Genomic DNA, 24,960 nt, shown 5'->3' with positions numbered 1-24,960 from the left:
GGTTAATAAGCATACCTTTGCTTATTTACCTGATGTGTAATCAGGCTACGTGTGCAGGGAGCCGGCACTGGCAGTGTGAGAGCGGCGGACGCTAGTAACTAAGGTAAATATCGGTTAACCACCTTGATTACATCTTACCGCAGGCTGCCGGATGCCAGCTCCCTGCACATTCAGATTGTTGCTCTCTTGCTGTCACACACAGCGATGTGTGCTTATCAGCGGGAGAGCAACAATAAAAAAATGAACCAGCACTGTGTGCATCGAGCAGTGATCTCACAGCAGGGGCCAGATCACTGCTCAGTGTCACACACAGCGAGATCGCTAATGAGGTCACTGCTGCGTCACAAAAACCGTGATCTCGCTATGTAAGAAGTACCCCTAAGTGACCCTCTCTATAGCTGCTTTACACTTTAGGCAACTATACGATCACACAAAGCAGTGAAGAACGTCTGGATGGGAAATCTGCAGCATATTGTCTAATCAGTAAAGCGGTTGTCAGTTTACCAAACATTATCCCCTAACTGCGTGAGAAATATTTTAATTGTCAGCATGACAAAATATCCCAGACTTCATCATTTCCAAAGCACGGGTCGAAATGTCCTTTTATCCACAACAAAACAAAATGTAACTGAGATTTTGACTCAGATTTGACAGATTTTTTTCTGCTAAGTTCACATCTGCTGTGTTTCTCCGAAAAAAAGACGGGGCCTTATTATTTTTCTTTCCAAAAGCTGCATTAGGGCTTATTTTCAGGAGATGTCCGATTTTTCCATGAATAAAAATTCTATATTTATTCTTGAACAAAAAAAAACAAAAAAAAATAAAAAATAAACATTTATTCAGATGTAGTCATGAGCAAAGCCTTTACTCTCCTGTCAGCAGCCCATTCTCGGATCATGTCTTCCAGCTCCGGAACCAAGTGTTGCTGACCTGATCCACACTTGGGCTTCTTAGCATTTCCTTGTAACCTGTAGACTCAGCTTATCATAAGCTGTTTGCCATTTTCAGACTAGTCGGCTATCCATGTTCTCTTTGAAGAAAGATTTTTACCCTGAGTGTCCTCCACGATTCCTTTCCTGTACTCGGTGGAATAGCTCTTTCTTTTTGTGCTCATGTTGTCTGGGGGTCAATATACTAGTTTGCTATATTTCTTGCTCATCTGCTTACATACAATACTCTTCTGTACTATATGGTGGACAGACCCTTCACCAAGAAAAGCAGACACCCCCAAAAAATTGCACTCAAAACAATAGGAGTTGGTTTGTGAGAACCTGGCACTGGTGAACCCTTATTGCTTTGAGTCTCATGGAGTGCTATTCTTTTGGGGGTGTCTGCTTTCCTTTATTGAAGGGTCTATCTGTCCGGCTGCATTCTATTGCCAATTGATTTTTACTTATATAGCTGCCCGGACACTATTTCAATTAACTTTTTCATGAACTGTAGCTTATTTTTGGAGTAGGGCTTAGGTTTTGAGCATCTGTAAAAATACTGAAAAATTACACTAGGGCTTATTTTCAGGGTAGGTCTTATTTTTGGGGAAACAAGGAATATGTATAATGATAAATAATAATAATAATACAGTATAATATGTTTGTATAGCAGATGAAGATCCTAAGCACTTGGACACCCTGTATTTACTTACAATTTCTTTAATAAGGTACATAAATATGTATTATGAAATGTTATATATGTTTGTAAACACACGCACGCACACAAAATATATATATATATATATATATATATATATATAATGTACACACACACACACACTAAGCCCTCTGAGTGCTGCGGCTCAGACATTATCTGTCTGAAACTCACATTTTCCTATGGTCGCTCGCTGTGACTTCAGATGTAGGAGAGCTGGACTCGTCGTGGGTCCTTATATGGCTTACGTCGGACCTGGATGATTTAGGGGTTAATGAAGGGGTGAAAGAGAGTGGTCTTTTTGGTATTATTATCTTCATTTAATTTGTCTTCAATGAAAAAAAAAACAATTGTCATAAAGCCAAATTGGATATAATTCCACACCAAACATAAAAATGGGGGTGGACAAAAGTATTGGCACTGTTTGAAAAATCATGTGATGCTTCTCTAATTTGTGTAATTAACAGCACCTGTAACTTACCTGTGGCACCTAACAGGTGTTAGCAATAACTAAATCACACTTGCAGCCAGTTGACATGAATTAAAGTTCACTCCACCTCTGTCCTGTGTCCTTGTGTGTACCACATTGAGCATGGAGAAAAGAAAGAAGACCAAACAACTGTGTGAGGACTTGAGAATCCAAATTGTGAGGAAGCATAAGCAATCTCAAGGCTACAAGTCCATCTCCAAAGACCTGAAAGTTCCTGTGTCTACGGTGCGCAGTGTCATCAAGAAGTTTAAAGCCCATGGCACTGTGGCTAACCTCCCTAGATGTGGAAGGAAAAGAAAAATTGACGAGAGATTTCAACGCAAGATTGTGCGGGTGGTGGATAAAGAACTTTGACTAATATCCAAACAAGTTCAAGCTGCCCTGCAGTCCGAGGGTACAACAGTGTCAACCCGTACTATCCGTCGACGTCTCAATGAAAAGGGACTTCCTCAGAGGTCATGGGTCTTTCAGCAGGACAATGACCCAAAACACACTTCAAAAAGCATTAGAAAATGGTTTGATAGAAAGCAGTGGAGACTACTAAAGTGGCCAGCAATGAGTCCAGACCTGAATCCCATAGAACACAGGTGGAGAGATTTCAAAATAAAACAAAACAATCACTGATCTCGGGGAGACCAGCCAGAGGAAACACTGCCGGCAGCCAGCGAGGGCGCTCAAGACAGTGAAATCCTAGGTACATTGCCCCCTGGGAAATATGCAAATCAAAAAGGTCCGTGGAGCCTCTGTTAGGAGTCTCAACACAGAAACCAGCCAGATATCCCTCTGGGAAGGGCCCAGCCAAGGGGTGACTCTTTTTAGGAGACCACCATAACCACTTAAAGGGCCACTTAATATGGTGGTTATGGTGGTCTCCTAAAAAGAGTCACCCCTTGGCTGGGCCCTTCCCGGACGGATATCTGGCTGGTTTCTGTGTTGAGACTCCTAACAGAGGCTCCACGGACCTTTTTGATTTGGAGATCTCAAAATGGCAGTTTGGAGAAGGCATCCTTCAAATCTCAGGGACCTGGAGCAGTTTGCCAAAGAAGAATGGTCTAAAATTCCAGCAGAGCATTGTAAGAAACTCATTGATGGTTACCGGAAGCGGTTGTTCGCAGTTATTTTGGCTAAAGGTTGTGCAACCAAGTATTAGGCTAAGGGTGCCAATACTTTTGTCTGGCCCAATTTTGGAATTTTTTTTGTGAAATGAACAATGATTTGATTTTTATTTCATTCTCTTTTGTGTTTTTTCATTGCAAGCAAAATAAATGAAGATAATAATACCAAATAATTTGTGATTGCAATCATTTTCAAGAAAAAACTGAGTATTAGCTGACAGAATTGCAGGGGTGCCAATACTTTTGGCCAGCACTGTATATACCCCAATATGGTGGCACTGCCAAATGATGACTCATTCCTCATATAACAAGCCCTCATAAAGTTGTGTCAATGAGAAAAAATTGGTTCATTGATAGCAATGATTAAAAATAATAATAATAAAAAAATGTGTAGAAATTGAGGCAGATTGTTAAGTGTTAATACCCTACTTTGCAGAGAGAGACAAATAAATTGCCTATTTTTCCTTTTCGTCTGGTCCAGCTTACTGAGGTATATTTAGTCGAGATCGTACATGGTATAAAGTGAGCTTGTCGCCAGAGTATTATTGATATTGATTGTGCTTTGAACAAGCTGTTCCCGGTCTCGGATTTGCCGTGTCCAGGGGTATTTTTACCTTAATTTAAAGCTTAAGTATGATGATGTTTTCACCTTGGCACTGCACGATGCCCGTGCTTGGTTAAGCCTCTAGTTTTCCTCTCTGCCTTTCTGCTTGGCTATATAAAGACTGCGGTAAGTGATCAGGAATTAATCATTTATTACAGTTATTTAGTGGTTATTGAGCCAGTTACAGCACACGGTGCATTGCCGCTGTTGTCTGCATCGAGAAGCGGAAATATGAATTCCCACTATAAAATGGCAAATGTAAAGTTTTAAAGCTCTGTTGGAAAAAGATTAAATATACCATCAGACTGCAGAAGTAATCTGAACCCGGAAGTTTACCTTTTAAAGGGAACCTGTCAGGTGCAATATGCACCCAGAACCACGAGCAGTTCTGGGTGCATATTTCTAATCCCTGCCTAACCGTCCCTGTATCTAGTAGCATGGATAAAGAGATCTTTAGAAAAAATATTTCTAAAGATCTTTTAGGAGATGCTAATGAGCGCAGGGACTAGTCACAAGGGCGTTAGTTCCTGCTCTCATTCCGTCCTCTTAGCATGTTAACACGCCAATAGAGGCATGCTATCATACTATTCAATGCTCATTCTTCAGTGTTATCAGCGGTGATGCGCATACCTGCGACCGTTGTCACCGCTTTGGATGACTTCCGGTCATGAACACTATGAAGCCAGGTGTACGCGACCCAGCCTCAGAGATTGACCGGAAGTGCGGGGCATTCTGATCATGTGTACTGACCCTACGCCGACTTTCTGAAGTGGTGACAACGGACGCAGGTACACGTGTCACCAATATTGACGCTGGGCAATGGGCACTGAATAGCATGATAGCACGCGATAGCACGCCTCTATTGGCGTGCTAACATGATAAGAGGGCGGAATGAGAGCAGGAACTAACGCCCTTGCGACTAGTCCCTGGCCTCATTAGCATATCACAAAGGATCTTTAGAAGTATTTTTTGTAAAGATCTCTATGTATGCTGCTATAGCTTGGGACAGTTAGGCAGGGATTAGAAATATGGTCCCAGAACTGCTCGTGGTTCTGGGTGCAGCATCTGACAGGTTCCCTTTAATAAGGCTTAATAATTGTGATTGATATTTTATTAGAACACTGTTCTCCAATTATGAGTTTGTGACAAAATGCCGGCAATCACCTGGTGAAAAATAAAAACTCCCGTTTGTTGGATGATTAGATCATTCATGCTGACGTTAAAAATCTCATTGTTCTCGGCAGCACACTGCCCTGTGTAAACAGGTGATGTGCTGCCGGTAACGATTATCGAATTTTTCGCTTTATAAGACGTACTTTTGTTCCCCCAAATTTTGGGGGAAAGTAGGGTGTGCGTTTTATAAACCGAATATACGGGGGAGGGGGGGTGTACATACACACATATACTGCAGGGTCCGCTCTGGAGCGATGCTGGGAGCTGGTGAAGCTGCGGCGGCAGAGTTAGATCTCCTGTTCCCGCTCATATAATATGCACAGCCGCTGTCCAGCAGCGTGGTGCTGAAACTGCATCACGCTGAGGGGCTTGGGCAGCGGGGCATATTATATCTGCCTGCGCCCTCCTTTGATCGCACATGATCCCCCTGTGTTAGATATGGCCCCCGTGCTGCTGCCCATAGTAAAATAAAAAAAGCTTTACTTGTGTAAACAAGTGTCCCAGCACAAGGGGGCTATATTCAATATAAGTGGGCCATATCCAGATTAAGGGGGGCTAATTTTAGGATGGGGGCTATGAGGGACATATACCCTATATGATTTGTTAGACGGACACTGGCATTATAGGATGGACCCCATTTAACATTAAAAAAAAAAAATCTCTTTTCCTGCACCAAATTTGGGGGTGCGTCTTATAAAGTGAAAAATACGGTATATACTATGTACACAAAATGATCGTATTAAGAATTCTATACGCAACAAGCGATTGTTGTCTGCCCGTCTAAATAGGCCATCAATATATAGCACTTTACTGCATTCTTATTGTTTTGGTTCCATTCATTTTCATATTCAGTGCCTAATATATAAAGTGCGATGTATCCGCCATACTTGTTATCCACAGTGTTTAGCTGGTGATTAGATATAATACTTGGAAGGTTGAATAATGCAGCAAATGTGTATAATTTGCTATGGCAGATGCACGCACGTCACACGCACATCCCATGTGGCTTCACAGATTATTCCTCATTCTGCACCTTTGACGGATTGTTCATAATATGTTATTATCTTAAAAAAAAAATCTTGGAATATGATCCACTATAAATTGTATTTAGAGTATGTATATACCTTACTTACTACCTTATGCTGGGCTCTCACCACTAGTTGTAAATCCGATACCATGGAAATATTCCAGTTAGGAAAATAAAGATCTGAAATGTATTTTTCTGGCCGTACTGTATATGATGTGAGTGGCCAAAAGTAGATATTAAAGGATCAGAACATTTAAACCATACCTGTATTTCAGGTGCATAGTGGATAATACGATTTTTGGCCCTTATTTTGATTTTTCTTGCATTATTCATCAGTTTCTCCTTTGTAGGCTCCATCTGTAATTTTAATAATTTTATTTTTATATCGCCAACTCATTTTGCAGCTCTTTAGAATTGAGTGAGGACATTTAAAGACATTGCAAAATAACACACAGCTCAACAGCTATAGGAGGAGTGAAGACCCTACTTGCAATCTGTAAGGAAATTGAGGGTCACAATAGGTAGAACATGCTTGTCAGGTATGGCCCGACATGATTATAATGAATAGGGGCTGTCTTGTAAAGCTGCATGAGCTTCTTTATCTGTCTGAGTACAGTTAGCTTGTGCTATTGGGTACATGGAGGATCTAGGGAGAGATGACTAAGAGGAACTAGATGCTGAGGAAAATTGGAAGGGGTAACAGGTAAGAGTTAAATTAGTGAAGTGAAATCATAAGCCTGTCTAATGAGATGTATTTTTAAAGCATGCTTTATAATTTGTGGAGTAGTACATTCTAGAAAACTGGTGCAGCAACGTGTCAATCGGTGGCTTTCTAAAAGCGTTTTATGCTCTATTAGAAAGCCACCGATTGGCATGTTGGTCATGGTTTGTCTTAGCGAGAACAATGAGAATGGCAGTCAGAAATCGGAATTTTTTGGCCAAACAAACTCTCGTGCGTATGGCAGAGTCTGATGAGATGGCTGTCAGCAGAATGATTGGCCATCTAATGTGTATGTCCACTTTAACCCCTTAACGACCCATGACGTACTGGGTACGTCATGGATCGTGTGCGGTTAATCCCCGCCCCCTGCCGTGGGAAGGCCGCGGCGATCCACGCACATATCAGCTGTTTTCAACAGCTGACATGTGTGTCCGCTAGTCGCGGGTGGAATTGCTTCCACCCATGACTATTAACCCCTTACATCTCGCTGCCAAAATCTGGCAGCGAGATGTATATGCGTGTCGCCATTATTCTGACTTACCCCGAACCCCATCGGAAGTCACGTGACTTCCGCTGGTTGCCATGGTAGCACAGGGTCATGTAATCACGTCTGTAGCTATCATGAGTCATTTACTCTCAATGCCGGAATACTACCGGCATTGAAAGTAAAGCAGCATATCTGCAGATCTTCGCTGTGTAGCTGTTATCTGGAGATATGGCAGAGCAACCAGATTGCTAATCGCTATAGCCCCCTAGGAGGACTAGTAAAATAAAAAAAAAAAGTTTTAAAAAAATTAAAAAAACCTAAAAGTTCAAATCACCCCCCTTTCATCCCATTGAAAATTAAAGGGTTAAAAAAAATAAAAAATATACACATTTGGTATTGCCGCGTTCAGAAACGCCTGATCTATCAAAATATAAAATCAGTTAATCTGATCAGTAAATGGCGTAGCGGCAAAAAAATTCCAAAAGCCAAAACTACGTTTTTTGGTCGCCACAAGTTTTGCGCAAAACACAATAACAGGCGATCAAAACGTAGCATCTGCGCAAAAATGGTACCATTAGAAACGTCAGCTCAAGACACAAAAAATAAGTCACCACTGAGCCATAGATCCCAAAAATCAAAACGCTACAGGTTTCGGAAAATGGCGCAAAACGTACGCCACTTTTATTGGACAAACTTCTGAATTTGTTTTAACCCCTTAGATACAAGTAAACCTATACATGTTTGGTGTCTACAAACTCGCACCAACCTAAGGCATCACAACAACACATCAGTTTTACCATATAGTGAACACTGTGAATGAAATATCCCAAAAACTATTGTGCAATCACACTTTTTTTTGCAATTTTTCTGCACTTGGAATTTTTTTGCTGTTTTCCAGTACACCATATGGTAAAACTTATGGTTTCATTTAAAAGTACAACTCGTTTCGCAAAAAGCAAGCCCTCATATGGCAAGATTGACGGAAAAATAAAAAAGTTACGGCTCTCGGACGAAAGAGAGGAAAACCCCCCCCCCCCCCCCCACCCCTCCTCGGAAAGACGCAAAATGCCCGGGGGCTGAAGGGGTTAAGTCACATTCCTACCATCTCCCTATTCATTGCAAAAACCTTAAATTTTGGGCCATAAAAATATTTACACGTAACGGCTACAGAAGTGAATGGAGAGATTGCTGTGCATGAGTGACCACCTCTCCATTTTGAACATTTAATGCCATTTCCTATTGTAATGCCACACATTTTCCATATTGTGAAACCTGTTTATCTTTATGATTTTTTTTTTATGAGTCACAGTAGAAAGCTATATGATGAGAGCAATATCCACTTTGGTGGATCCTGACCTTCATCTGAATGGCTGTCACTGCAATACTGCGATATTGGGCGGACTAAGCTTTCACTTTGGCAAAATCTGTTTGTCAAAGGTACCAGTAGCCGGACTTACTGTTTTCTTCTAAAGGCCACCCCTTATATTGATTTATTTCCATTCGTACAGTAAGTGCCTTTGTGTTTTGATTTTAATGCCATATATTTTACAAGTCTAGGAATGTAGACACTGGAACTGTGATAATTGGTTATTGCTTTGGTAAGGTCATGTCCTTGTGAATTTATTTGTAACCAGGAGCCTGTCATTTAGGTGGAGCTGCCTCCTGTGGATCTTGGTCCAAGTTCTGCGTTAAATCAGACCCTTACTCTCCTGCGTGAAGTTCTCGTCTCTCATGACTCCTCCGTTGTCCCCCTCGATACCAGGCAAGCTGACTTTGTGCAGGTATGTGAGCCTTACATCTGTCACTATCAGGATACCAATGTGCCAGACCTACATCTGTCACTATCATGATACCAATGTGCCAGACCTACATCTGTCACTATCAGGATACCAATGTGCCAGACCTACATCTGTCACTATCAGGATACCAATGTGCCAGACCTATATCTGTCACTATCAGGATACCAATGTGCCAGACCTACATCTGTCACTATCGGGATACCAATGTGCCAGACCTACATCTGTCACTATCAGGATACCAATGTGCCAGACCTACATCTGTCACTATCAGGATACCAATGTGCCAGACCTACATCTGTCACTATCAGGATACCAATGTGCCAGACCTACATCTGTCACTATCAGGATACCAATGTGCCAGACCTACATCTGTCACTATCGGGATACCAATGTGCCAGACCTACATCTGTCACTATTGGGATACCAATGTGCCGGACGCTGCTTGACTGAAAAAGGAAAAATAGTTAGCAGCTCTGAAAAGAATCATGTGCGACCGCTCAGAGACACATGGACTGTATGCTTCATCATGTGATACAACGGGAGTGGGTCAAACCTAAAAAAGGGTCTTTCTAATATGCACCCATGCTTGGCAGTATGTGGGATCATGAGGAGTGTAATTGTACTTGGATCGCCAAGGTCACGGTAGCTGTGCCCTGTCATTAAAGGGGTCATCTCATGAGCAATATTTATCATCAATCCACAGGATGGGTAATATAATATATGCTTAAAAGGAGTCCAAATGTCCCTCCTGTGAATACAGCAACAGTCTAGATGTATGACCTCGCTTCAATAGACAGTGAATAGAGTATACTGGCATACTACCGCTCCATTGGCATGGAGGATTTGGTATTTCCAGTATTGAGGACTGTAAGATACCAATGATCAGTTCTCTAGCAATCATACATTTTTAGCATTTGTCGCAAATAGTTGATAAATGTTGATAAATGAAAACTACTGAATTACTCACAATGCATATTAGAATGAATGTCAATGAAAGCTAAGCAATAATTACAAGAGATGCATTTAAAGGGAACCATGTCACCAGATTTGGCGACTATAAGCTGCGGCTAGCACCCCTGAGCTCTTGTATACAGCATTCTAGAACACTGTATATAACAGCCAAGGCCACTGTGTAGAACGTTAAAAACACTTTTATAATACTTACTTAAGGGATGGTCTGGTCTAGTCTGATGGGTGTCGCTGCTTTCCAGTTCGGTGCCTCCTGTCTCCGGCGTTGTCTTTTTTTCTTCTGAGGTCCATGTGCATGACGCTTCCTACTAGGTCATGCACACTAGCCGGCATTGAGGTCCTGCACAGGCGCACTTTGATTTGGCCTGCTCAGGGCAGATCAAAGTATTGTAGTGCGCATGCGCGGCTGATCTTTAAACTTTTCTCGCGCCTGCACCTTACAGTACTTTGACCTGCCCTGAGCAGAACAGATCAAAGTGTGCCTGAACAGGAGCACAATGCCGGCCTTTCTGGATGATGTAGACGTGTCATCCACACTAGGGGCTGGGTAGAAGGAGGATGGAGATCGCAGCAGAGAGGAGGCGCTGGACCGGGGAGCAGCGACATCCATCAGACTGGACTGCCCCTGACTGAGTATAATAAAGGTGGGGTTTTTTATGTTATACACAGCGACCTGGGCTCTTATATACAGTATTCTGGAATGCTGTATATAAGAGCTCAGTGGTTTTGGCCACCGCTTCTAGTCCCCAAATCTGGTGACAGATTCCCTTTTAAGAAGTGTGTAGAATCACACTCCAATATCTGAGGGCAATCTAACATGTAAACACATTAAAAATAGTCTCCGAAGAGGCATTTGCATATAGAAAATGTAGTTAAGAATTTTCGATAGTTAAGAATAGGTGGTAAATGTAAGGGGAGTATCCTCGTGGGTATGTCACAGATGCCAAGTACTGGTGTCTGAGTCCCCTATTTTCTTTCTTCAGTACATCTTGCTGGGAAGGAGAGATATAGCTTTTTATAGTAATCTGTAATGGTTGTACAGATTGGCTCAGGGTGCTGGTAAGTATAAGCTGGAGAGTCCATACCAGTGCTCCAAGCGAGATATTATCCCTCAGTTCTGTAGATGGGGGATATGTGTTTTTATTTGCAGGGAACCACCTTTCCTCAATATGATCCTATAAGATATGGGGCCGCTACTGCTGCTGGATGGACAATGTAAAGGCTTCATGTAGATTTCTTCTAACGCACTTGCTTAGCATTTTCTGCAATACATCTATACAAGATCCTTCATGGGTTTCCGTACATATGTATCCAATATTACTAAGTCCTGTATTGATTTATACATTCTGTTCCTGTGTACCATTAACCAAATGCTCTAATGTAGTTTTAAATAATATTTTTTTCCCCAAGTATCGTAACCTGATGTCCTGTACTCTGTGTTCTGGTCTCTGTTAGGTTTTGTCCTGTGTCCTGGATCCCTTGCTGCAGATGTGTACGGTGTCGGCCAGTAATTTAGGCACAGCTGACATGGCCACATACATGGTCAATTGTCTGTATGTGATGAAGACCACATTGGCTTTATTTGAGTTCACTGACAAGCGCCTTGAGATGCTACAATTCCAGGCAAGTTGTTCTCCAGGATATCACTTCTTTAGCTCCAGCTGTATTCTCTTCTCTTCTTCACTGAAACATAGATCTTTATGAAAGTGAAAACATACACATACAGTCATCTTTATGGAAGACATATCCTCATCTGTCAGAATGGCTGTGTAATCCTTTATGAAATTTTAACTCCTTCTCTGCCAATTAGCCTGATTGACGGCTCCTCAGTGTACCTCCTTCCTGCTTAGATCTCAAACTGGTCAGTACAAGCTGCAGCTGTCAGTCAGGTAGGTGAGCGAAGACTGAATACATGTCGACTCATGAACTCTTTAGCTTTAGCATTTTCGTTTCTAGGTTATACAGACACTCTGACATGGTTTTTCAAATTAAGCATAACTGTCTCTTCAGATGTAAGATCTATTTAATAATTTTATAATGGATGCAGTTTGTATGTTAAATTCTGGTGGCAGATCCCTTTTAAAGGGAATGGATCAGCAGATTTTTGCTATGTAAGCTGAAGCCAGCATGCTGCATGGGTGGAAATTCAGGGCTGCCTCTCTTGGCAAGGTCCAATCTGTTGTTTATTTGCCACAAAGTCACTGGCATGGCAGTCTGGTACACTCCTTGCTGTGATTAACACTTCACTGTCAATGTACAATCTCTATTGAGAGCCTGGTGTGGCGAGTAGAGCTCACTCAGCTCAGCTAGATGTCTACAGCTAAAAATTTGATTGTATCAGAACGGGTGCACCGAGTAATCTAAGTCATACATCATTGGATTCAGAATCACTTTGCCTACATCATGCTGCTCTCAGATGGGGTAGCTAAAACCTGCTGACAGATTCCCTTTTAAATGTGTTCCTGTTGTAATTCTACATAACGTACTAGTACGCTTGTAGTAGTAACGCTCCATTGATTATAGATTTTCTTGTTTCATCAAAGCTTGGGAAAGTAGATTAATTCCTGGGTCATTATTAAAAATGTGTGTGTGGATGAAGGGGCTGGCTGATCATTTCAATAGCTAAGCCATTCCCTTTTCCGTGAAGACAGACAGTACCCTCTATTTCAATGTACAGCCCCCAAATTTAGCCTAGTGGGACTGGTCCCTTCTCCTTTCCCCATAGACATGTTTACTTTAAAGCTAAAGAAACCAATCTTCCCACAACTGTTCTGACTTTGAAGAGCAGTGCATATCTTGCACCTGTCTTAATAAAACGGGGGTAATACACCTGCTATCCACACACGCGAGCCAGCAGGTATCCGTAGATGTGACGTCACTGACCCTTTTTCACTTCTGCATTAGAATGCAGATGGATTATCCCTTTAAAATCCAACTTGCTCAATAGTTCTAGTCACTGACATTGGTCAGCAGTCGTGAGAGCTGCATACATTATTTGATTTTCGGCCAATGCCCCAAAATCTGCAGGTTTTACTTTTATTAAATGTATATAATGTCCTATAGGGAATAATATGAACCTGACCATTCAAAGCTGTATTCCCAATTATTGATGCAATATTGCTAAACTATGCAATCTCTTCATGACTGGTGGGAATCTGACCTGTGGACCCCCACCTATACTCATTAATTTAATGCTGCGGCCCTCATACAGTCCGTTGCTGCTCAGTGTTGCCCAAACCACCCGCTGTGTAACAGCACAGCGCTTCTCAAGTAAGGCGCCGCTCACATCAGCGGTATTTTCCCAGAAAGCCAGATCCGGCACAAATGCGTTTCAATTCTATTCATTTACAATAGAAGCACGGCAAGATGACCGCATCTTGCGGCACTTCCATTGTAAATGAATGGAACTAAAACGCATTTGAGCCGGATCCAGCTTTCCGGGAAAATACCGCTGATGTGAGCGGTGCCTTAGGGAGATTGGCTGCAGATCTCTGCACAACTAGATATCTGGAGGAGCCCAGTGATCGTCAAGTGTTGCCATATTCAGATGCGAATACCCCTTTAAAGAAACTGTAAAAGAAAATACAAAATAGTCCATGCACAGTATTGTCACCTCCTGCTCCCCACACTGTTTATAATCCGATGTGAGTAAGTGATGAGATGTGGATTTCCCTCAGTAGTAAGTCTATACGTCCATACACTGCTATGTGATAGTGAATGTATATATCTATGATAGACTTACTGTTGAGCCCGTATACCACTATGTGCGATCAGCAAATTAAAGTGCTGTGAACTTCAGAGCTTTGCTTTTGCCGATCCTGGGAGACCATCGATCAACAACACTAGCAGAGCCTATAATATATAAAAACGTTTTACAAAACGATAATTACATTTTATGTTACCCCCCCAAACAAAATGGAAAAAGGTTCCAATGTGCAAAAAAGGATCTCAATGAAGTTAACTTTAAAATCAGGATTTTATCTACTTTTCAATTTGAGGATTGTTTGCTTTTTGTTCATTATCTGTAATGTATGATGTTTGTTTCCTTTTCACAGATCGATGCTCATTTGGACACTCTAATTAACGAGCAAGCCTCTTATGTATTGACCAGAGCTGGATTGAGCCAAATATACAGTTGTCTGCAGCAGCACCGACCAGAGCAGGTTAGAAATAGATCCCAACACATCTAAAAATCCTGTGCTCCTGTTTGGATCATGCTTCATTTCAAGACAACGTACTTCTACCATCACCATGCGCTATCCTAGCTAGCCTACATAGCTATCATTTGTTATTGTTTTTATGAACTTTTTCTTAATTTTTTTTTCCCTACTTTTGTGCAAAGGAAGACTAAACAATATACAGTCCCTGACAGACGTTCTTTCGCTTATCCATTTTATGTAAATAAAAGCTTATAACATGACTTTAAATTCATCCATTGGTTTCATAAATTACTCTTTAAAAGCTGAAACCCTCCCAAATTTGGTTTAGGTTATGAAAATAAAGTTGCTGCAAAGCTGAAATATTGATCATTTAATGAGCACAGAAAGGTCAGATTTTGGCAAGACAAAAGTTTTGTCGCCTTGTCATATAATGTACTCAATCGTAGTTTACTTCCTCACCTGTGCTCACTAAATAATCGGTTAATTAGTGGGTGTGTATAAAAAGAAACCCAGCACCCCAGACATTCACTTGAACTGCAACTTGACCTCTGACAACATGCCAAAAATCCACCCTGCGACCAAAGCCTTGATTATCAAGAGGCTGAAGACAAGATCCACTGCAGAGGTGGGTGGCACCCTTAATGTGTCTCAGCGTCAAGTACAAAGAATTAAAAAAAGATTTGAAGAGACTGGAGATGTTTTTGACAAACCCAGGTCCGGCAGACCACACAAGACAACTGCTCAGGAGGAACGTATGTTGGTTAGAAAATCCAAAGCCAGCCCCTCTTCCACTGCAGCAGAGCTCCAACAGGCCTGGTCACCTCAAGTCCCTGTGTCAACTAGAACAGTTTGTAGGATTCTGTCTCGAAATGGCCTCCATGGTCGAATCAGTGCCCAGAAGCCAGCACTAAACAAAAGGCAATTAATAAACCGTGTGGCATTTACCAAGTCACACACCCTGCTAAACAGATGGACACTGGAAAAGTGGCAGAAGGTGGATTTCTCTGATGAATCTTCAGTTGAATTACACCACAGCCGCCGCAAATACTGCATGAGACCGACTGGAGCCCGTATGGATCCAGAAAACAGTTAAGTTTGGTGGTGGGAAGATCATGGTCTGGAGTTACATTCAGTATGGGGGTGTGCAAAACATTTGCAAGGTGGAAGGCAATATCAATAGCCTAAAATATCAAGAAGTATTAGCTACCTCTTACATTCCCAATCATAAAAAGGATCAAATTCTGCAGCAGGATGGTGCTCCATTTCATCCATCCATCTCTACAACAAAGTTCCTCCTGGTAAAGAAGATCAAGGTGCTCAAGGACTGGCCAGCCCAGTCACCAGACATGAACATCATTGAGCATTTTTGGGGTAGTATGAAAGAGGAAGCTTCGAAGACAAAACCAAAGAATTTAGATGAACTCTGGGAGGCATGTAAGACTGCATTCTTTGCTATTCCTGATGACTTCATCAATAAATTGTATGAATCATTGTTGAACCGCATGGATGCAGTCCTTCAAGCTCATGGAAGTCACATACAATATTATATATGGCTCTAATAGCACCACAACTTCATTCACCAATGTTATCCAACATATCTTTGTATTAGAAGTTAATTATTTGTTTGAATTTCACATTACTTTCTGTGGACGACAAAACTTTTGTCTTGCCAAAATCTGACCTTTCTGTGTTCATTAAATGATCAATATTTCAGCTTTGCAGCAACTTTATTTTCATAACATAAACCAAATTTGGGAGGGTCTCAGCTTTCAAAAGAGTAATTTATAAAACCAATGGATGAATTTAAAGTCAGGTTATAAGCTTTTATTTACATAACATGGATAAGCGACAGAACTTCTGTCAGGGACTGTATTAGCCGTCCCTGTATGTTAGCCCTCTTCATCTCCACGATCCTGCAACAATCTGTCTTGCAGAAATCCTGCAGTGACAAATGTTGGAATTTGTAAAAACAAGACAAAATCAAAATTTTTGTTCTCAATCATCTCTCATAGCGTGCTGAACTGCAAGTCTTGTATCCCTTCTACTTGCCAAAGAAAGTTCAATAAAGTGAGGTGACACCTTAATGACGACCGACATCTTCTCCTAATGATCTGTACAGTATTGAAATTAGCTCTTTTCATTGATGATTACTATTGATGTCCATGAACCGATTATATTAACATCTAAAACAAATTTTATTCTCTTGCAGGGACCACTATCAAACTTGCCCAGTATGGACTCAGTCTCACTGAAGGCGGCAATGGTAAGGCACGGCACAAGTTAATGTTTTGTTACCCCAGTATGAATTTTTAATGCTGCAAATGTGACCAATTTAATGTTATGTTGCTTGTCATGTAGCATCTGCACCCACAAAGTGTATAACCATAAGAGTAATATTCACAGGGGACCTACCTTTGCTTTTAAAGGGAATCTGTCACCAGGATTTTGCCACCTAATCTGAGACCGGCATAATGTAGAGACAGAGACCCTGATTCCAGCGATGTCACTTACTGAGCTGCTTCTTGTAGTTTTTAAAAAATCACTGTTTAATCAGCAGTAGATTATCATTGGAGGACTCCTTGGCGTTCTGACAGGTAGTCCAGCATATTCATGAGCTCTGTATAACTGCTAAATCTGCAGCAGAGAAAACAATGATTTTATCAAAATGAAGGCAAACAGCTCAAGTGACACATCACTGGAATCAAAGTCTCTGTCCCTATGTTATGCTGCTCTCAGATGAGGTAGCAAAAACCTGGTGCTAGATTCCCTTTAAGGCTGGGGTCAGACAACTGTATAACTCGGCCAAGGATTGTATCGCAGTGCACTCACTGGCCGGCATCTCTCCTGACCAGAGCATGAACGTTTCATGTATTTCTATGCAGCACTCGCACTTGAGTAAGGAGAGCCGCCAGCCAGTTGGGACATTGTGCTGTGATCGTCGTCCGTGTTATGCGGCCGTCTGACTATGCCCTTAAGGTTCCCATGATTTTCTAAGGCAATGCAATGTTTCCATGTCTCTCCTTTTTCAGAGCATGTAGTTTTACAAACTCTGGGTTAAAACCTTCAGCTGCCTGCCTCTCCTCACCACCCTGTTTACTGCTTTCCTGTTGAGCCATGGTAACATTTTCCGTTGTGTAGCGTGCCATGTCAGTGTTAGGAGACTTGTAGGCCACACAATGCTCCTCTAGGAAATGGATTATACAACTATCCTTCTCAAAGAGGAAGAGGGCCGGAACTCTAGTGCCAACTATTTGGGGTGGCAATCCTAAAAAGCAATATCGACCCTTTGAGCCTTAAAAGCTAAACCAGTTACTCCCTTTGCAGACACATGTTTCAGGTTGTTTCCCCCTCATCATTGCAAAGCAGGAGATCTGATTTGTCTGTGGCACTCTCTGCAAGGAGAATTGTTGCCCCTTAAAACCCCTGTCTGAGGTCTCATGCAACCAAATCAGACCTCCCGCTTTGTACTGATTAGGGGCAAACACTCCACAACATGTGTCCTGTTTGGTGTTTTTTTTAACCTAAGTCATGTTGCAAAGCTCGTTAAAGGATAGATATTGACTTGCAACCACCAATAAGTGGCACTAGAATTCAAGCCTTCTTCCTCTCTAAAAAGAATATTTGTATATCTAGACTTGTGGCGTACAATTTTCTTTAATCCCCGGGCCTTATAGCAGATTGTATAACTTCCTAACCTCTGAAATAAACCTTAAAGGGGCTGTATGGTCATAATATATTGATAATCCATAGAACGTCATCAGTATCAGATTGGTAGGGGCCCAACACCCGATATTCTCACAGATCACCTGTTACAAACTCCGTCCGCAGACAAATGTAAATATATGGAACGAAGTTATAAATTGCAGCTCCTATCAATGTCTTCTGTCCTCTCCCTGAAGCTGCAGGACCGCTTAGGCTAGTTTCACACTTGCGTTGGACGGGATCCGTAGCATTGTGTTGTGTGACAGATGCAACGGATGCGTTGCATATAGTGGCACAACGGATGCTACGGATCGTACAAAACAGCGGAAAGCTTTTTTTTTTTTTTAATTTTATTCTTTACAGTTTTACCGGCAGCAGACTATTGTGAACGATCAGCTGATCGCTCTCAATAGCCGGCTGCCGGTCGCTCAGCTGAGCGCTGTCACTTGCCGGCGGCCGGCGCTCAGCTGAACGTTCGGCCACCGCGACACAAAATAAAGTTTGATTAAAAAAAAAAAAAAAAGAGCATGCGCAGTGAATTCCTACGGATTGCGCTGCTCAAAAAACGTTACATGCTGCGTTTCTTCCGCCCGACGCAGCGTCAAAATAACGACGCTGCGTCGTCCAGCGGATGCAACGCAGACACTTGCGTTACAGTGCGTTGTCCATACAAGTCTATGGAGAATAGCGCAGTGCGTTAACGCACTGCGCTATTCTCCATAGTGACGGACTTTGCTGAACGCAAGTGTGAAAGTAGCCTTAGAAAAGGGTATGTTTCTAAAAATAGGAGCTGTTCTTCAGCACTTGGCATTGGCAACTACCCATTGATTAGTTCTGCGCTTTACAGCATTGTTCAATGTATGCACATACAGCTGTGGCCGGAGCATGAAAGAGCCAGACCAGGACTAATCTGATATTAATGACCTGTCCTTTGAATATGTCAAAGATCACTCAGGAACACTGTAAATGTGGAAATGTTACTGCGCTGCTGGAGATACGGCACACGTCCAGGAGAAGTATAATTTAGGTTGTTTTTTCTCAATGCCTTTCAAAGTGTAAACACAATAGCTGTAAAGAAAGACATGGACCGCATATCCAAAAATCATACATTGATCTAATGCCGATAGGCAAACATGTACAAAACTGAATATGATTTTCTTAGTGTAACATTCTGATCAGTCTGTATGAAGCCCACTGCCACGGCACAGCGATCCTCTGTGGGTTCCTAGCCAGAACGGTGTGGAACCATGCGCCATCGCCACCGAAGTAACCGCGTACGTTTAAGGGGAACAACCTGATGCTCCATTTCACCCATGCTGCAAGGCAAAGCTCCAGGTCACACCACCTCAAAGGGACACCAGCACAGCATCAATGGCTGCCAAATAGCACTAACACCAAGTGAATAAAATGGGAATAGAAAACCCTGATTACAACCTTGTCACTTATTGGGCTACTTTCTGTTGACTTGATAAAATCACTGGCTAATGGGATGAATAGAGATAATTTAATATAAGTGCTACATGATTGAGAGGACTAAACAAAAAGACTGATGACACTCCCTAAGGCTAGTTTCCTACATCCTGCTTTTCGCCAGTTTGCTGGATTCGGCGCACGTCAGTACAGTGTATAGAGTACAGTGGCAGCGCGACAAGCGCCGGTCACATGCTGTCATGTGACCGGAGCATGTGACCCGGAAGTTGCGGCACTGCCATTTTACTGTATACACTGTACTGGCGTGCGCCAAATCCGGCAAAAAGCAGGATGTGGGAAACCGGCATATCATGCAGTGTGAATAGGTGCATAACTGAACATGACATAAAATGACAAAAAAAAAAACAGTAGTGCTAAAGCATGCAAACTATGAATGTAAGAATATAGACATGCATTACGGCTAAAGGAAATCTAAGAAAAAAGTGAAATATTTTGCATAAAAAAATGGCCATTTCTATATCTACCCAGTAGCCATGTCAAGGCTGATCTCATAATACTGGTTACCTACTCTGAACTGAAGCCTCTCGCTGCAGTTAAAAACCTCCTTTGTATGGGCATGTTAGAACCTGCTAAATAAGATAAAATCACCTGAGACTAAAGGGGGAGGGGTGCACGGTCAGAAGCCATGATCCCATAATCTAGACAAAAAGACCGACGGCACTTCCAAGCATGTAGTGTGAACAGGTGCATAACTGAACATGACATAAAATGGCAAAAAAAAAACCAATTGCTCTCTGCAATGCTAAAGCTTGCCAACCATGAATGTAAGAATATAGATATTCATTACTGCTAAAGGAAATTTAAGAAAAAAATTGAGATATTTAGCATACAAAAATGGCCATTTCTATATTTGCCCAGTAGCCACGTCAAGGCATATCTCATAATACTGGGTACCTCTCCTGGTTAAACACCTCTTGTGTATGGGCAAATAGGAAACTGCTATAGGGAACAAAATCACTTGCGGCTAATGGGAGAGGGGTGCACAGAGGGCAAGACCCCATAATCTGGATAAAAAGACTGACGGCACTTCTAACTATGTAGTGTGAACAGGTGCATAACTGAACATGACATAAAATGGTAAAAAAAAAAGACAATTGCAGTCTGCAGCTGAAGCATGCAAACCATGAATGGCCATTTTTCTATGCTAAATATCTCATTTTTTTATTTCCTTCAGCAGTAATGCATGTCTATATTCTTACATTCATGGTTTTCATGCTTTAGCGTTGCAGAGTGCAACTGGCTTTTTTTTTTGTCATTGAGAAGACTAAAAGAGCTGCATCAGATGAACTAATGGTTTAGCACAACTACAGTAAGCAGCCCAGTAAGTGACCCAGCACTGTCATCAGGGTCTCAGCCCCTGCTTCATGCTGTTCTTACAGAAGGCAGCAAACACCTGGTGACAGATTCTCGGTAAGCCCTTCTGCCCCTTGGTTAGAGCCATCATGGAGCTCTTAGGTCCCATTCCCCACTGATCATTGGTACTATATACAAAAAGTATATAAAAGTTTAGTTACCATTTAATAACACAAAATATAGAATAATTAATAAAATAGGGCCCTGTTTGGCATTCACTGGAGGCTTTATGTGTTAATTGTGCTCGTTTTTGTGACGTTCTAATGAACTTTACTTCAACTTTGCACTTTCCTGAGTAACTTTACGATCGGAGTGTGTGTAAATTTGGAGGCCTGTTATAATTATGCTGTGGTTACAAAATAGAATATGTCCCCTGCCTAAATATAAGTATTCCAGAATATAAATGGTGGCATTGTATGACCAGACACCTACTGGTAATGTGCCTGCCAGCTATTAATGCACTGCATCACCCCTGACCCTCACTCCTCAGCAATAAAAGGTTGGAAATGTGTGAGGGGTGTACAGATGTGATACTGTGACTTTTTAGGCTCCGTTGGTCTACAGCGTGGCTGATATGGTTGGAGCGGACTGTCTTTCCCTGGCATAGAAGCCCATAAATACTGTCTAGACGCGGGAGCCGCTGCTGGTGCCAGCCCCATGTGTAGCTTCTGTAGTGGTAACCACGAACCCTCTGGTCTGCTGTGTGTTTCTGTATAATTATTTCTCCCTCCTCGTCTGTAGCGAGAAACACAGGGAGGTGAGAAAAAAGTCCTTCTGAGCAGGGACTCTGAACTGTCATCAGCTATTGCTTCATTCTGCACCTTAGGCTAGGTTCACACTTCCGTTAAATTGTATCAGCTACAATCCGCTGCTCTGGTAAACAACGGAATCCGTTTAGCGGATTCCGTTGTTCCCATAGACTTGTATCAGCGGCGGATTGTAACAGATGATGCTGCGTTGCACCCTCCGCCCGACTGATCAGTCGTGGAACGACTGACCGCGGGGCGGAAGGAACGCAGCCTGTAACGTTTTTTGAGCAGCGCAATCCGTAGGATTTCGCTGCGCATGCTCTCTGGTTCCCTGCACACGTAACCCGGATACACATCGGGTTACTAAGCAATGCGCTTTGATTAGTTACCCGATATTTAGACTGGTTATGTGCAGGGAGGCCGACACTTCCCCGCTCGGCTTCGCCTCCTCCCGCACTCCGCATGTGTATATACACACACACACACACACACACACACACACACACACACACACACACACCACACACACACCACACACACGCTCCGCCCCCTTCACACAACGGAGTCCAACAATGAAGTCTGTTCTTTGTCATCCGTTGTACAACGCATCAGTCACATGCGTCAAGCAACGCATGTGACTGATGCAAAACAACGGAAATGTGAACCTAGCCTTACTCATTGTTTTCTAATGGAAAAACTAGGAAAAGGTTCTCCCTGGAGCAGGCGAAAGGTGTTGCATGAGTTTTATCTAGTTTCGTTGAATTACATGAGTCATCGCTTCCTAGAATTAGATTTTCTTGGGGTTATTCAATCTTGTCTTAAAGGAATCTGCATAATGTAGTGACAAAGCCTTCGATTCAGTCGCTGACTTACTTTTAATCCTTGTGGTCCTTTTTTATTTTAATAAAATCTGATGCTTTGCTGCCTGGGCACTCGAGTCCATTCAGCTATTGTGCATACAGTAGTCTGATTCCTACTGGTCCAACACCGTTCTGCCGATAATTGTCTGCACATTATAGAGCAAAAACTGTCAATGGTATTTAGGAAGGAAGGGCTAGCCCACCGCTCATCCATAGGGCTCCACATTCAGCTCCCACTACAGCTAGTGAACAGCGATTTCATGAAAGTACAGTAGGTGGAAAAGTAACTAATGATTGAATCATCTTGGTGATCTCCGCTGCTAGTAATGTATTCACGGGAAAAAAATCCAGACGTGATGCAGCACAGACAAGGCTATTTTATTATCTAGAAAATATTATGCAGCACAAACAAGGTGATTTTATCTTCTAGAAGAGATTATGCAGCACAGACAAGGTGATTTTATCATCCAGAAGATGTTATGAAGCATAGATATGGCGCTTTTATCATCCAAAAGACATTATGCATCACAGACAAGGTGATTTTATCATCCAGAAAATGTTATGCATCACAGACAAGGTGATTTTATCATCCAGAAGATGTTATGCAGCACAGGCAAGGTGATTTTATCATCCAAAAGACATTATGCATCACAGACAAGGTGATTTTATCATCCAGAAGATGTTATGCAGCACAGGCAAAGTGATTTTATCATCCAGAAGATGTTATGCACCACAGACAATGCAAATGTATTATCCAGAAAATGTTATGCAGCACAGACAAGGCGATTTTGTCTCAACACGTTTCGAAGTTGAACTAAGTTCTTCATCAGGAGAACCAAAAACCATTGAAAAAGTTAGGCCAACTTCGAAAAGCATTGAAATTAAATCATATGGTCTTTCCTACATAATGTTTTCTGGATTCTGTTTGTGAATACATTCCTAGCAGCGTAAATCAGAAGTCTAATCCTCCAAACACTTGTTCCACACATCAGCTTCCCCGAATTTGGAAGTGCTGCAGCAGCTGTCATTCTTTTGATTCCTCAGTTGTAGGTTATAGAACCCGAAAAGGTGAGCAGCTAGCATATCCCTCACCTATTCACCATTGTTTATTGGTTAAGACCCTATTGCTCTTGGTGATGGAGTCAGGTTCACTGTCATATAGCTCAAAATCTGGTTGAAATGGCTAACAATTTACTAGCCTTCTACTCCCCCTTAGTTCTTTTTTACATATCAAGTTATGCAAAGTTCATAGCAAGATGTATTCATGCTTAATCTTTGGACTTTCCATGTGATGGCAAGAAATGGAGTGACACCTTCATCATCAAACATTATGATATTGTTATGTTAAGTGTTGTTCTTCGACGGGGCAACCAGACAGGTCTCTCATCTCTCCACAGCCTGGTAGGCACCTTTCACATAGTCTTATCCCAGGCCACAGCCATTGGCAAATATATTTTTTGATTTGTGTTTTTTTTTTTTTTTTTTTTTCCTTTTTTTTTTTATAAATAATAAAATGCCTTGACAAGGAAATGACCAGTGCAGAAGCCCTCAATATAATCGTTTTTCTAAATCACTCTATTAGCGATTTTTGATGATGACTCGCAGTAGGACCGCCCCGATGTCTGTGATACCGGCCACATTACAGTATGCAGCGTCCTGCTTGTCACTCTTAGATGTCGTTTTCAGTGTGGGAGCGAGCGCTGTAAGATCCTGAGAGGATTGTGCCCTATACTGAAGACAGCCGCAGGAGAAGGCCGCTGGACACTGTAGCTCACAGCGCTGACTTTGGGTGGTTCGCACTGCTGGTTATCGTCAGAAAGCGGTGAGAATGATTTGGTAAAATTCTTAAACTTCAGCATGTTGATCCATTATCGCTTTACTTGTGAAAGTGATCATACACTTTAAAGCCTCTTTCACATATCAGTGCAAAACACACGTTTTGCACAGTGCTTGTGTGTGTGTGTGTGTGTGTGTGTGTGTATGTGTGGGGGCGCGTGTGCAGTCAGTTTGCTATCTATGTGACATCCGGATTGCACATGGACAGCATGTACTTATATACTCACCTGTCCCTGGCGCTGCTGTCTCCGGCGCTGCTGCTTCCGGGTCCATGGTGCAATAAATATGCATGCGCATAATGAGAGTACCCGGAAGCAAGTGACTGCAGCGCTGGAGACAGGTGAGTAGAAAAAATCATTTTATTTTAAAGACACGTTTTTCTCTGCTACGTCACACTGATATCACATGGATCACATCAGTGTGTGGTCTGCGTGACATCAGTGCTGCCAAGAAAAACGAACATGTCGCCGTGTGGAGCGCGTAAACACACTGAGGTATGCGGACGTTGCACATACTGAAAACACGGTTGTGTGAAGGAGGCCCAAGAAAAGTTTCATAAATTTTTCCAAAGAATTCTGCGTTAATGCTGCAGTGTAAGTGATTTGCCATTTATAGTATTTCTTGCCCTTAGGTTCAGTTTGATCGGTATCTGGCGGGTCCTGACAATCTCCAAATGCCACAGCTGAATTTCTTCCTAAGTGCCACCGTAAAGTAAGTGACATTTCACTTTATATTATACTATATTATTATTATTATTATTATTTAAAAGATTCAAAGAAA

The 24,960-nt window shown here is 42.0% G+C and overlaps 1 protein-coding gene across 1 annotated transcript in view; it reads left to right on the top strand.

The window, feature by feature from the left end:
* The window catches only part of COG6 (component of oligomeric golgi complex 6), a 141,350-nt gene that overhangs the window by 103,668 nt on the left and 12,722 nt on the right, over nucleotides 1–24,960 (top strand). The window contains exons 14-18 of the mRNA XM_075334594.1: nucleotides 8,911–9,042; nucleotides 11,485–11,652; nucleotides 14,085–14,192; nucleotides 16,399–16,452; nucleotides 24,812–24,891. Coding sequence (XP_075190709.1) covers nucleotides 8,911–9,042; nucleotides 11,485–11,652; nucleotides 14,085–14,192; nucleotides 16,399–16,452; nucleotides 24,812–24,891 — 542 coding nt within the window. The remainder of the gene's footprint in view (nucleotides 1–8,910; nucleotides 9,043–11,484; nucleotides 11,653–14,084; nucleotides 14,193–16,398; nucleotides 16,453–24,811; nucleotides 24,892–24,960) is intronic.

The sequence above is a fragment of the Anomaloglossus baeobatrachus genome, chromosome 2 (genome assembly GCF_048569485.1).
Source record: "Anomaloglossus baeobatrachus isolate aAnoBae1 chromosome 2, aAnoBae1.hap1, whole genome shotgun sequence".
NCBI classification, from domain to species: Eukaryota; Metazoa; Chordata; class Amphibia; order Anura; family Aromobatidae; genus Anomaloglossus; species Anomaloglossus baeobatrachus.
This window is presented reverse-complemented; position numbering and strand designations above follow the sequence as displayed.